Source organism: Dendropsophus ebraccatus, chromosome 6 (assembly GCF_027789765.1).
Source record: "Dendropsophus ebraccatus isolate aDenEbr1 chromosome 6, aDenEbr1.pat, whole genome shotgun sequence".
Classification (NCBI taxonomy): Eukaryota; Metazoa; Chordata; class Amphibia; order Anura; family Hylidae; genus Dendropsophus; species Dendropsophus ebraccatus.
In genome coordinates, this window is record NC_091459.1 from 85,041,011 (window position 1) to 85,054,954 (window position 13,944).

The 13,944-nt window shown below is 42.1% G+C and overlaps 1 protein-coding gene across 1 annotated transcript in view; it reads left to right on the forward strand.

The window, feature by feature from the left end:
• LOC138795231 (uncharacterized) overlaps positions 1-13,944 on the forward strand; it is a 168,117-nt gene that overhangs the window by 47,767 nt on the left and 106,406 nt on the right. The window contains exons 4-5 of the mRNA XM_069974224.1: positions 10,007-10,088; positions 10,475-10,586. Coding sequence (XP_069830325.1) covers positions 10,007-10,088; positions 10,475-10,586 — 194 coding nt within the window. The remainder of the gene's footprint in view (positions 1-10,006; positions 10,089-10,474; positions 10,587-13,944) is intronic.

The window sequence follows — 13,944 nt, forward strand, 5'->3', positions numbered from 1 at the left end:
TGTCTGGGGGTAGCGTAGCGTATGCTGCCCCCCAAACACGTCTTTTTCGCCATTACCTTCTCAATAAGAGATCACGGTATGGCGTAAAATTCTACAAACTCTGTGAGAGTACCTCAGGGTACGTGCACAATGCAGAATGGCGAAGTATAACCCTTTGTGCATTCCGCAGCTGGCACCCGCCGGCAGACTGATGCAGGCGCGCGTCTACACCTGTGTCATAGACTCCATTCAGACTCAATATCAGAAGTAGTAATAAAGCCCTAATATTTAGCAGCCATAGAGCAAACCCAGGGCTTCTGGATATGAAGGACCCCGTAATGTTCCAGGGCAACATTTTCCAGGTGACGTAGCGCACACTAGAAAACAGGAGACCCCAGAAGAAGTACAGAGTGTGCTGTGATAGGGAAATAAGGAAGGACACCATTTTCCAGTGTGACACCTGTCCTGATCACCCCGGCCTCTGCATACAGGATCACTTCAAGGTGTACCACACGTCATTGGAGTTCTAAATTTTCTAAATTCTTTCCCTTATTCCTATTTCAGGGGTCACATTGATCCAGGGATTACCCTAATTGCCATTAGGGAGTCGGGAAGGAATTTTTTCCCTGTAATGAGGCTACTGTCGTCTGCCTCAAAAGGGTTTTTTGCTTTTCTCTGGATCAACACAGGTTGAATTTGATGGATTCCTGTCCTTTTCAAGCTTATAAACTTAGGTCATGGCAAGCCATTCCCATTGGAGGCTTGCCATGATGCAATTACAAAGCCCTTGTGCTGCCTGGACAGTAGAAACCCCCCACAAGTGACCCCATTCTGGAAACTACACCCCATAAGGAATCTAACAAGGGGTGCAGCGGGGATATGGCCCCCTGGTGAAGGGCGCATTTGTGCCGTGAAAATGAAAAAAAAAAAGGTATTTTTTATTTTCACAGCACATGTTCTACATATGTGCCCGTCACCAGTGGGGTCCATATGCTCACTGCACCCCTTGTTAAATTACTTGAGGGGGTGTAGTTTTCAGAATGGGGTCACTTGTGGGGGGTGTTTACTGTCCTGGCAGCACAGGGGCTTTGTAATTGCTACATGGCCTCCATCCTCCATTCCAGACTCTAAATGGCGCTCTGTACCTTTGGTGGCTTGCCCTGTGCCCATATGGCACATTATGGCCACATGTGGGGTATTTTCGTACTTAGGGGAAATTACCCTACATGTTTTGTGTTCATTTTCTTTATTAACCCCTTGTGGAAATGAACGCAAAATGTGTAGCGCAATTTGTCCGTAAATACCCCACATGTGGACATAAAGCGCCATTTGGGCGCAGGGCAAGCCTCAGAAGGTAAGGAGCACCATTTGGATTTTGGAGGGTGGATTTGGCCAGAATGGACGATGAATGCTATGTCGCATTTACAGAGCCCTCATGCTGCAGTGAAAACGACAGTAAAAACCCCCCACAAGTGACCCCATTCTATGAACTACACCCCTCAAGGAATCTAACAAGGTGTGCAATGAGGATATGGACCCCTTGATAACGGGCACAATTGTGCCGTGAAAGTTAAAAATTACAAATTTTCCCTTTTTACATCACATTGTTCCACATTTGTGCCCGTCACCAGTGGGGTACATTTGCTCACTGCACCCCTTGTTAGATTCTCGAGGGGTGTAGTTTCCAGAATGGGGTAACTTGTGGGAGGTTTCCAGTGTTTTGGCAGCACGAGGGCTCTGTAAATGCGACATGGCCCTTGAAATCCATTCCAGTGAAATTCAGCTTCCAAAGGCCAATTGGCGCTCCTTCCCTTTGGAGGCTCGTCCTGCGACCGCTTGGCACTTTATGTCCACATGTGGGGTATTTTTCGTACTCGGGAGGAACTGCGCTACACGTTTGGTGTTTTTTTTTCTTTTATCCCTTAGAACAACGTTTTAGTGTAAAAAATTTAATTTTTCCTTTTTTACACCACATTGTTCTGAAAATCTGTGAAGCACCTGTGGGGTCCAGATGCTCACCGCACCCCTTGTGACATTCCTTGAGGGGTTTAGTTTTCTAAATGGTGACCTTTTAGGTTTTTTTTTTATGTTTTGGTACCCCAGAGCCTCTGCCAACCTAAAGTGGTACAGTCAAAAATGACCAAATATAACGGAGGCGTTGAAATTTACTAGGCGCTCCCTTATATCTGAGGCTTGTGGTTGCGTCAAATAGTGCATTAGGGCCACATATGGGGTATTTATATAAACTGCAGAAACGTGGCAATCAATATTGGGGTGCATTTCTTTGTTAATAGGGTTACAATTATGAAAGATATTGGATTACAATAAAATCTCTACACAGAAAATTAACATTTTCAAATTTCTTACACACTTAGCTTTTCTTTCTGTGACTCGCCAAAGGGTTAAAAAAATGTTCTGGATGTGATTTTGCAGAGTTTGGGGGGTGCAGTTTCTGAAATGGGGTGCTTTGTGGGGCTTTCTAACATACAGTCTTCTCAAATACACTTTACTGGGTTCACACTACGTATATTTCAGTCAGTATTGTGGTCCTCATATTGCAACCAAAACCAGGAGTGGATTAAAAACACAGAAAGGATCTGTTCACACAATGTTGAAATTGAGTGGATGGCCGCCATATAACAGTAAATAACGGCCATTATTTCAATATAACAGCCGTTGTTTTAAAATAACAGCAAATATTTGCCATTAAATGGCGGCCATCCACTCAATTTCAACATTGTGTGAACAGAGCGTTTCTGTGTTTTTAATCCACTCCTGGTTTTGGTTGCAATATGAGGACCGCAATACTGACTGAAATATACGTAGTGTGAACCCACTTCACACACTACATATGAGACCGGCCGTTCCGTGATCCCGGCAGGGTCATGGAACGGCCGGTCTCTGGCCAGATAATCTCGGCCGGTACAGCGTGCGCCCGCATCAGAGCTTCCCATAGCCCACCGGCCGGAGCCGCTCGCTTCACTGTGTGAACTGACAGGTCTTTCTGCGGCCGGAATTCACTGAATTCCGGCCGCAGAAAACTGACCTGTCAGTTTTTTCCGGCGCCGCACTGATCCCGGCCGGAGCGTATACGATGTGTGTATGCTCCGGCCGGGATCCAATTGCACACAAGGCTATGTTCAACTCTGCAAAACTACGGCCGTAGTTCTGCGGCGAGAACTACGGCCGTAGTTTTACGTAGTGTTTTAAGCTTCCTATTGTCTAAAAAAAATTAAAGATAGTTTAATAAATGCCGCCAACATAAATTAGACATGTTACTAATGCTATTTAATATATAATTTACAATTTTTCACGTTATTTTATTTTTTTTTATAAAGATTCGTTATAAGTATCGACTAATTTACCAGAAATGTAAAGTACCATATGTCACGAGAAAACAAACTCAGAATCAGCCGGATAGGTAAAAGCACTCCCAAGTTATTAATGAATAAAGTGACACAGGTCATAGTCATAAAATTTGTCTCGGTCCTTAAGGCCATTTCAGGCCCGGTCCTTAAGAGGTTAAACTCATTGGTGCCCAATATGCACAAAATGCAGTTATCCTGATCTCACTGAGAGGAAAGGAGATGGTGGGGCAGTGGGGCCGGTTTTAAGCAGAGGGGGCATGCTTTTATCACAATTTATGCCAGCACACTGGGGTAATTTGTTACCAAAATCTAACCCAGGTCTGAGCTGGTGTAGATTTCACTGACAATGCACTGGGAGCTCAGGTGTGCCTGTGCGGGGCGTATTTTAAGGTCAGTGTAAGATGACATTCTTGATAAATGCCCTCAATGTGTAAACAATACATACATTTTAAAACACAATTTGTGGCTGCACTGGACACTTCTTCAGGTCAGCAAAAACACGTATTCTCTCCTTCAGCTTTTTAAAGAGAACCTATATACAGTTTAGAAGCATTTTACCTGCTGATATGTCCCTATCTTAGAGACTACCACCTCAGTGCACCAATCTGCCCTGGTCCGGCCCGCCCCTTCTACTAAGTATTCATTTGGTGCTCTGCAGTGATGACTTCATTGCCGAGAGCTGCCCCAATATTCATTAGAAGGTGCATACCAGCCACTGCGGATTGCTGCATTGATGGCAATAGTCCTGCCGCCAGTGCAGCAAACCGCCTTATTAGCATATGGATTAAAACACAGAAACACACCCTTACGCTATAGGGAAATATCATGCTTCTAACATGCTGATAGTTTCCCTTTAAAGTAAATCTGTCAGCTGCTCTTCACATTCCACATTAGATCATTGAGAGACCTGGGACCTTTTATATATTCATCCGTTCTTCTATAACATAGAAACATGCTTTTGTTCTCTTCTGCAAAGTGTCATAGAGGCTTTTTCAAGCCCAGGAAGTGCAGCCAGCTAGAAATGCCTCCTCGTACCCCCTCCCATCCCTGTTCTTGCTTGATTTACAGTCAGATAAATTATCTATCAATCAGATTTATTAGCTATCAAATATGACTTACGGCTACACAAATTTAATTTGCTAAGTTAAGAAAGACCTCCACCATTTACTGACACTGCACAGGCCCTAGCACACCATTGGCACTAATAAAAATATTTTCTCATTTAATGTATACATAATAATTGTATATTTATTGGCTTTATTTAATGTATTATACTTAGTGATGGGCGAGCATGCTCGTCCGAGCTTGGTACTCGATCGAGTATTAGGGTACTCAATGGTACTCGTTACTCGGACGAGCATCTTACGATACTCGACAAATCTCATCATCCATTTCCTGTAAGTTTGGATGTAAGTTCACAACTGCTTGCACATAGTAAAGGGGGTGTCACAGAGTGTGTATTGGTGCGGCCACTACCGGATTGTATCCCATAGCCCCCCAAAACTAGTGGGACCACAAGTATTTTTCCTGATTTCTGTATTTCATACGCAAGGTCTATCTAAGTTCACAACTGCTTGCACAGAGTAAAGGGTGTGTCACAGAGTGTGTATAGGTACAGCCACCATCACTATCAATGGCTGCATTCTGTCCCCTGTCCCCCAAGTCTGCTGCCTCGGGGTCACCTTTGACTCTGCCCTGTCCTTTAAACCCCAAATTCAAGCCCTGACCACCTCCTGCCGCCTTCACCTCAAAAACATTTCCAGAATCCGATCTTTTATCACCCCTGACTCAACAAAACTTATGGTACATGCTCTCATTGTTTCCCGCTTGGACTCCTGTAATATCCTCCTCTCTGGCTTTCCATCTAACTCCCTTGCTCCCCTCCAGTCCATCCTAAACTCTGCTGCCCGACTTATCAACTTTTCCCCTCGCTTTGCCTCTGCCTCACAACTTTGCCAATCCCTCCACTAGCTCCCTATTGCCCAACGTATTCATTTTAAACTGTTGACCATGGCGTACAAGGCCACCCACAACCTGTCCCCTCTGTACATCTCTGACCTGATATCCCTCACGCAACCTTCGATCCTCCAATGACCTCCGTCTGCGCTCCCCCCTTGTTCGTACCTCACACAACTGCCTCCAAGACTTTGCCCGAGCCTCCCCCATACTCTGGAACTCGCTAGCCCGACACATCCGGCTCTCACCCACCATCAAGTCCTTCAAAAGTAACCTGAAAACCCATCTCTTTAAACAAGGCTACAACCTATAATAATTCTGCACCACACTTGACTGGCTGCACTTTACCTCCTGTTTCTCTCCCATTACCTTATAGATTGTAAGCCTTCGCAGGCAGGGTCCTCTTCCCCCATGTACCAGCCTGTCTTTTTGCCTTCATGTAAATTGTTTTGATCTTGTATTGTTCTGCTTGTTACCCCTCTCTATTGTATAGCGCTCTGGAATTAAGGACGCTTTATAAATAAATAATAATAATAATAAAGAGGCATTAGGTGTACCCTTGATGGTGACAGACAGCTTGCTTAGCCAGTTAGCTGTCAGCACCTAGGTTCGTGTCCACTAAAAATCCCAGCCCCTGGACTCACTCCAATTTTTGGTTGGGCTCACTCACTTTCTCACTCACTCACTCTGTGTGCTCAATGCCATGCTGTGTCTGGTATAATTTTTGGGTGGGCTCACTTGCTTCCTCACTCACTTTTAATGGTTCTCTGTGTGCTCAATGCCATGCTGTGGCTGGTATAATTTTTGGAAGGCTCACTTGCTTCTTCACTGACTTTTAATGGTTCTCTGTGTGCTCAATGCCATGCTGTGGCTGGTATAATTTTTGGAAGGCTCACTTGCTTCCTCACTCACTTCTAATGGTTCTCTGCGTCCTCGCAGAGAACTGCCATGCTCTGACGTCACACTACGTCTGCGGAGGAGCGGGACTGGTTGCCGGGGGCCCGCCGATTGAGCCCCCGCCAACCAGCCAGCTGTTTTATTATTATTTTTTTGTCTAGCCGTGGCGGTGGCCTCACCACCCCCGGTCGAGAGGCATCAGGTGTACCCTTGATGGTGACTGACAGCTGGCCTAGCCAGTTAGCTGTCAGCACCTAGGTTCGTGTCCACTAAAAATCCCAGCCCCTGGACTCACTCCAATTTTTGGGTGGGCTCACTTGCTTCCTCACTCACTTTTAATGGTTCTCTGTGTGCTCAATGCCATGCAGTGTCTTGCTTAATTTTTGGGAGGCTCACTTGCTTCCTCACTCACTTTTAATGGTTCTCTGTGTGCTCACTGCCATGCTAGGTCTGGTATAATTTTTGGAAGGCTCACTGGCTACTGCTTCTACCTTGTTTAATCTGTCTTCACCTCCATGCTGTGTCAGACTAAATTTTGCATACATGCTGCCCATGCTGTTTCCTGTCCATTTCCATTGTGTTTCCATCAATTTCTGAGGTTGACAGGTTTTCACACGACCTTCCCTCTACTGAACCTGAGTCTCCTGCATAAATGCTCGAGTCTCCCATTGACTTCTATGGGGTTCGTTACTCGAAACAAGCACTCGAGTATCGGGAAATACTCGTCTCAAATAACGAGCACCCGAGCATTTTAGTACTCGCTCATCACTAATTATACTGATAAACTTTACTTTATTTATTTACTTTATTTTTTACTTGGCATTATAAATTTTTTTTATAAAATATATAATCTTTTATACCTGTTTGCCTAGCCTAGTGGACTGTATGATTCATAGTCTAGCTTTTTCTAGGGATGGGCCAGACAAACTAGCCTTTGCTTGCCATGTTCATTAATAAGCTTCGGTGTCATGGCATTAGTTGTTCTTCCTTAGGTCACTCTTAAGTGGTACTAACTAGGGATGACTTAATTTACAGTACTAGAGAAGCGATTCATTAGGCTCAGCTGTTGGTTGTTAAGGCTGCTGACTTTGAACTCCATGCAGCTCTGCTATGGGTGCCTGGAATAGCTTTATCCAGTCCTGGGAAAGGCAGCTGGCTGATAAGTTAATGGCCAAGCCTACTGAAGCGCTTTGCTTTGCTAGTACTGTAAATTTGCTTATCCCTAGTACTAACCCCTGCATACCTTACATCTTACATGACCTTTCTTTTTTGAGATCTCTAAGATAACATAATTTGTTCCTTGTCACTGTCACATATCCTTATTCTTGAAGACAGGGAAAAAAAAAATACAAATTTGGTCAGCTCTCCTAGAACACCATTTACACTAGGCAGGAGCACGTTGCTATGGCTGAAGTTGCAAACACACAAAAACACAAAAAAATATAACAGCTTACCGCAATGGCAAGATACAGACCCACTACAGACATGAAAATAGTTAAAAGCAGCCACCCCCAACTGCCAAAAAAACTTCCACAAAAATAATGAGGCTCTTAGTCACCATTTGAAAATGGTGTAAACTACCCCACCACGTTACGGTGGCCTCATATGGGGGAAGTGCTACACTGTACTATGGCCTCTCCATGGCATGAAATACACCTATGCTCTAGGCATGCAAGATCTGTCTTCTACCGGAACAAGTAATTACACCACCTGGGTGGGGTAGGTGGAGTGCACAACCAAGTAGAGGCTTATTCTTGACTATTTTTCTTGCTTCCAACACATCACCTTGTCAGGTTTCATTGTAATAAGATGATCAGTGTCATTCATTTTACCTGTCAGTGGTATTAATGTTATGGCTGATTTGTGTTTATGTCAAATGTGTATTTAATAGACGCAATAGATACACAGGATACACACTATGTTTTCCTTATAAAAGATAAAACATTAAAAGCTTCTCACAATTAAATAAATCCTACTGTGCGTTAAACAATCTTTTGCAAAATCATCGGGTAGTCAGTAGCACACATATTGAATTCCTTTTGCTTTTGAAGCTGCTCTGGAAACAGGAAACCCATTGATCAATTAATGACAGCGACTGCCATTCACAAGCTGACTCTTAACTACCGCCACCCTCAGGCAAAGCTTGCTGTGATGGATCAATGTGATTAGGGTTAAATCAGGGATGCCCGGTCTTCAATAGTAACACTGCTGCTGGACTTCAGGCTCAGGCTGAGAATCATGGGAGATGTAGTTTATTTAAAGTTCACATTGCAGTGATTACAAATAAAAGCTAAAAAAGAAGAAGAATATTTCTTAAGAACATAAAGATGATCTATAACGTGGCTGAGACTTGTGGTTTCTGCAGCTGGAGAGCCAAACTCGGTGGTCTAATCTTAAATGCATTTATTTCCTAACATTCTGAAATTATGCTACTAATTTGTTTCATTGTGGTTTCATCTCACATAGGCTCTACACTTGCTTTTAATGATTGGAGAACATTGCTTTTATATAGTATGTTTATTTTGTATCCTTTGTATTTTTAATGCACATAGAGAAATCAAAGCGATGGATGACAGTCTAAAGAGAATACCTTTGAACAAGAAAAATTACATTGTTATGTTAGAACTGATACATACTGTATGCCTAAGACAGACCTAATTATTACTATTACTGTGTCCCTTTGCATAGGAAAGTATAGCGCAATATAGTTTCCTTTTCAATGAAAAAGAAGACACTCATAGAGGCCAAGGAAGGTCCAAAGGACACTCTTTTGGTATATGCTAGGTAAATGGTCCACTGACATGTCAGGAAATAGGACCACCATATATGCCCCTGATGTGTTGAAAATCAAGGTATGAACAGAGGTGTTTACAAGAAATGTTTGCAAGAAGCACAATATCCTAATGGATTTCTTTGAAAGTCTGGTAGCAAGTCTCCAGAGAAGAACGGAGGCTGTGATAAAAGAAGGTTTTACATGGAAATATTGAAAATGGGATACATTTAGTTTCTGAGTCTTCTGTGCCTTCCGAGCCTTACTTTTCTTTTTGTTAAATATATATTTTTATCTTTTTTTTTCTTCATTCCTAAAGGCAATTTATAATCAGAAAAGTAACCTATTGTCATTTGTTACACTCAGCCTAACATTAACCTAATAATAGGTTGTAGATCCACTGCCTAAAGATGCTGTGAGCAGGTGATTGTGCTGTTTGGGTGATCAGGTGGGCTCAGAAGCAGAGCCCCCCAAATCAGCAGTAAGTATCAACTGTGGCCCCCCCACGGGGTTAAGAGAAGTTTCCCTGTGCCCCACAGATACACCCCTCCCAACCAGTGCTACTGTACAGACTTTTTTTTGTCAATAACTGCTGTTACAAAAAAATACAGATTACAATAAAAAACAATTACTTAAAAAAAAAAAATTACCTCCATTTTGTATTCATTCCTGTTAACCACTTACAGCGTAAACAAAGTTCCTGAACCCTGCTGTGATTTATAGTGGCCTCTCCGAGCCATTTCAGAAATGAACTGGTCCCTTAAAACATTGAAAATTTGCTAATTTTTAATAGAGGCTTTGGCTACTTTCTCACTTCATACTTTTTCTACCATATCACAACACACACAGAATGGCCATAAACTATAATGAACTAAACCACAATGTTCACACAATGTTTTTTATAGGTAAAAATACAGCTGTATTTTGATAATGATAGCAGTAAATAATAATCATGATACACATAGTAATGTACATGAGGCTCAATACTACAGGCCATGAAGCAACTGTGAACTAATTCATACTCTGTTTTGTTTAGGAAACAACATATCATCATTTTCTTGCACTTGTGAAAAGGCCGAGAAACCAAAAGATTCAGAAACGTCAAAAACAGTAGAAGAGTAAGTGTTTTGTCCTGATATATATATATATATATATATATATTTATATTATTAAATGTATACCCAGGCCAGGCCCCTGCATCCATATTACTATAAAAAAGTGCCCTTATTTATTCTTATTTCTGTGTCCTCATTGTATCCTAGTGAACCATTGCTTCTGATGGCATTCACTGCATATCTAAGGCCACTGTAAGTGTTTTGAGTCATCATGTGAGCATTCAAAAGCCACCAACCTATAATTTTCATTTTGGATCAATTTGAAGTACAAGGGGAGGCAGTAGGCCAATCACACAAAGAATAACATTCTTGATTGTGGTATAGAATGCAGAATTATCACAGGTTTGAAGCATACAACATAATAAAACATTGCATTTTGTTCAATGAAGGCAGCTTAGGTCAGGAAATGGCTTGGCAGACTGGATGATTGAGAAAAGCAAGATCCAAAACCATAATGGAGAATACTGCTTATTTACATTGGGGATGCTTTCGACCAGAAAGGTAAAGTAGTCATGCAACATGTTTTGTTTTAGTTTTGTGCTTTTATTTAAAATGTTCAAGGACTGATGCAGTTTAAAGCTGGACCCTTATTGATTCAATAACATACAAGATCCGTTCAAAAATTCTGAATTACTAAAAAAAAATCTGTTAGGGTAACCTAGACATTTCCCACAGTGCTTCCTAAAGCATCACTTACAAACACATAGAACAATAGGTTGTTTATTTTCTTTAATTCTTTAATTCTCACTAACGTGCTCCAGATTTTAGTGATAACTGTCATTAGTTTTTAAGGCTGGGTCCACACTACGTTTTTGCAAAAACTGGAAAAAACTGATGCAGTTGTGTGCATCTGTTTTGATTCGTTTTTCCATTGACTTGCTTTATAAAAAAACGGATCACGACGCATCTGTAAAATCAAAAACGTAGCTTACCTTACTTTTGTGTACGTTAAAAAAAATGGATGCGTTTTGATCTGTTTTTTTATTTATAATAAAAGTCAATGGAAAAACAGATCAAAACGGATGCACACATCCGTTTGATTGCAAAAATGTAGTGTGGAGCCAGCCTAACTTGTGCTTCCCAATCCAAATTGCAATTGTCTTCACCAAGGGGATGAGTCATATTATGAGATACAGTGGGGAAAAAAAGTATTTAGTCAGTCACTAATAGTGCAAGTTCTCCCACTTAAAAAGATGAGAGGCGTCTGTAATTTACATCATAGGTAGACCTCAACTATGAGAGACAAAATGAGAAAACAAATCCCCAAAATCACATTGTCTGATTTTGTAAGAATTTATTTGCAAATTATGGTGGAAAATAAGTATTTGGTCACCTACAAACTCTCTGTAACTTCTTCTTTAAGAGTCTCCTCTTTCCTCCACTCATTACCTGTAGTAATGGCACCTGTTTAAACTTGTTATCAGTATAAAAAGACACCTGTGCACACCCTCAAACAGTCAGACTCCAAACTCCACTATGGTGAAGACCAAAGAGCTGTCAAAGGACACCAGAAATGAAATTGTAGCCCTACACCAGGCTGCGAAGACTGAATCTGCAATAGGCAACCAGCTTGGAGTGAAGAAATCAATTGTGGGAGCAATAATTAGAAAATGGAAGACATACAAGACCACTGATAATCTCCCTCGATCTGGGGCTCCACGCAAAATATCACCCCGTGGGGTCAAAATGATCACAAGAACGATGAGCAAAAATCCCAGAACCATGCGGGGGGACCTAGTGAATGAACTGCAGAGAGCTGGGACCAATGTAACAAAGCCTTCCATCAGTAACACACTACGCCGCCAGGGACTCAGATCCTGCAGTACCAGACGTGTCCCACTGCTTAAAGAGAACCAATCATGGCCGAAATTAAAAAAAATTTTTTTGCTAATTAGCTGTAAAATGAAGTTTTATTAATATTTGTAAATAGTCTTAATTATTTTTTATAGCTGCGTTTTTCAAATATACACACTTTACTTTCCTGTCTCGCGCCGGCTCATGCAGAGCTGCAGGAATGCCGGGTGCGCCGCCATATTGATGACGTCACTTTGCGTTCCACCGCTGGAACGCAAGTGACTAAATTAAGATGGTGGCGCCCGGCAGTGGACAAGAGGATTGGGTAAAGTATAAGATACAGACTGCGAAGACAGTCTGTATCTTCATAAATAGACAAAATGAAGATACAGACTGCCTTTGCAGTCTGTATCTTATACTTTACCTAATCCTCTTGTTCGGTACAGCAAGGCCGGCCGCCGCCATGTTGAATACGTCACTTGCGTTCCAGCGGTGGAACGCAAAGTGACGTCATCAAGATGGCGGCACCGCCCTTGCTGCATCGGAACAAGGGGATTAGGTAAAGTATAAGATACAGACTGCAAATGCAGTCTGCATCTTCATAAATAGACTTCATAAAGATACAGCATGTATGAAGAGAAGGACAGAAAGAAACTAGGGTAACCAAGTCAGGCGCACACCAAAAATAAAGTAAAGGAAAAATTAACTTTATTGGTACCAGCTACAAAAAAACATGTTAAAAACATTTAAAATCCCCAAAAAGGGGAAAACACACTGCAGGACCTGTAAATAAAGGTGCAACTGCACTGCTACAGTGTTCTGGGCCACAAGGGCCTCCCAAGCATGGGACTCAAGGAAGGGAAAAATGACAATGCAATCATAAGCAATAATCAAAAAAATCTTATCACATAAGTCAAAAACAGGTCATACCCTACAAACGTCTCACGTCCCCATGTAGCAGACAAAAGAAATACCCCACGCGTATCGCCGCTAGGTAGCGGCTTCGTCAGGAGTCAATACAGAATAACAATGAGCCGGTATATATACCTATATATCTTTATATATATACCGGCTCATTGTTATTCTGTATTGACTCCTGACGAAGCCGCTACCTAGCGGCGATACGCGTGGGGTATTTCTTTTGTCTGCTACATGGGGACGTGAGACGTTTGTAGGGTATGACCTGTTTTTGACTTATGTGATAAGATTTTTTTGATTATTGCTTATGATTGCATTGTCATTTTTCCCTTCCTTGAGTCCCATGCTTGGGAGGCCCTTGTGGCCCGGAACACTGTAGCAGTGCAGTTGCACCTTTATTTACAGGTCCTGCAGTGTGTTTTCCCCTTTTGGGGATTTTAAATGTTTTTAACATGTTTTTTTGTAGCTGGTACCAATAAACAAAATTTTTCCTTTACTTTATTTTTGGTGTGCGCCTGACTTGGTTACCCTAGTTTCCTACTGTTCTTCTCTTCATACATGCTGTCACTTGTCTAGGGTCGTTAAGCAGCACCCAGTGCTTTACTTGTTATTTTTGTTTGGTGGTGCCCACCCTGTCTCCTCTATTCTAGCTTCATAAAGATACAGACTGCATGTGCAGTCTGTATCTTATACTTTACCTACTCCTTTGTTCTGGTGCAGTAATGCCGGCCGCCGCCATCTTGATGACGTCACGCTGGAACGCGTTCCAGCGTGACGTCATCAAGATGGCGGCACCCCAGCATTACTACACCGAAAAAGAGGATTAGGTAAAGAATAAGATACAGACTGCAAAGGCAGTCTGTATCTTCAGGAATAGACTTAGGGAGAGAGGACCTTTAATAATAGGGACAGTGATTTTTAGGCGATAGGTTCTCTTTAAGCCAATACATGTCCGGGACCGTCTGAAGTTTGCTAGAGAGCATTTGGATGATCAGGAAGAGTATTGGGAGAATGTCCTATGGTCTGATGAAACCAAAGTGGAACTGTTTGGTAGAAACACAACGTGTTTGGAGGAAAAAGAATACTGAGTTGCAGCCATCAAACACCATATCTACTGTAAAGCATGGGGGTGGAAACATCATGCTTT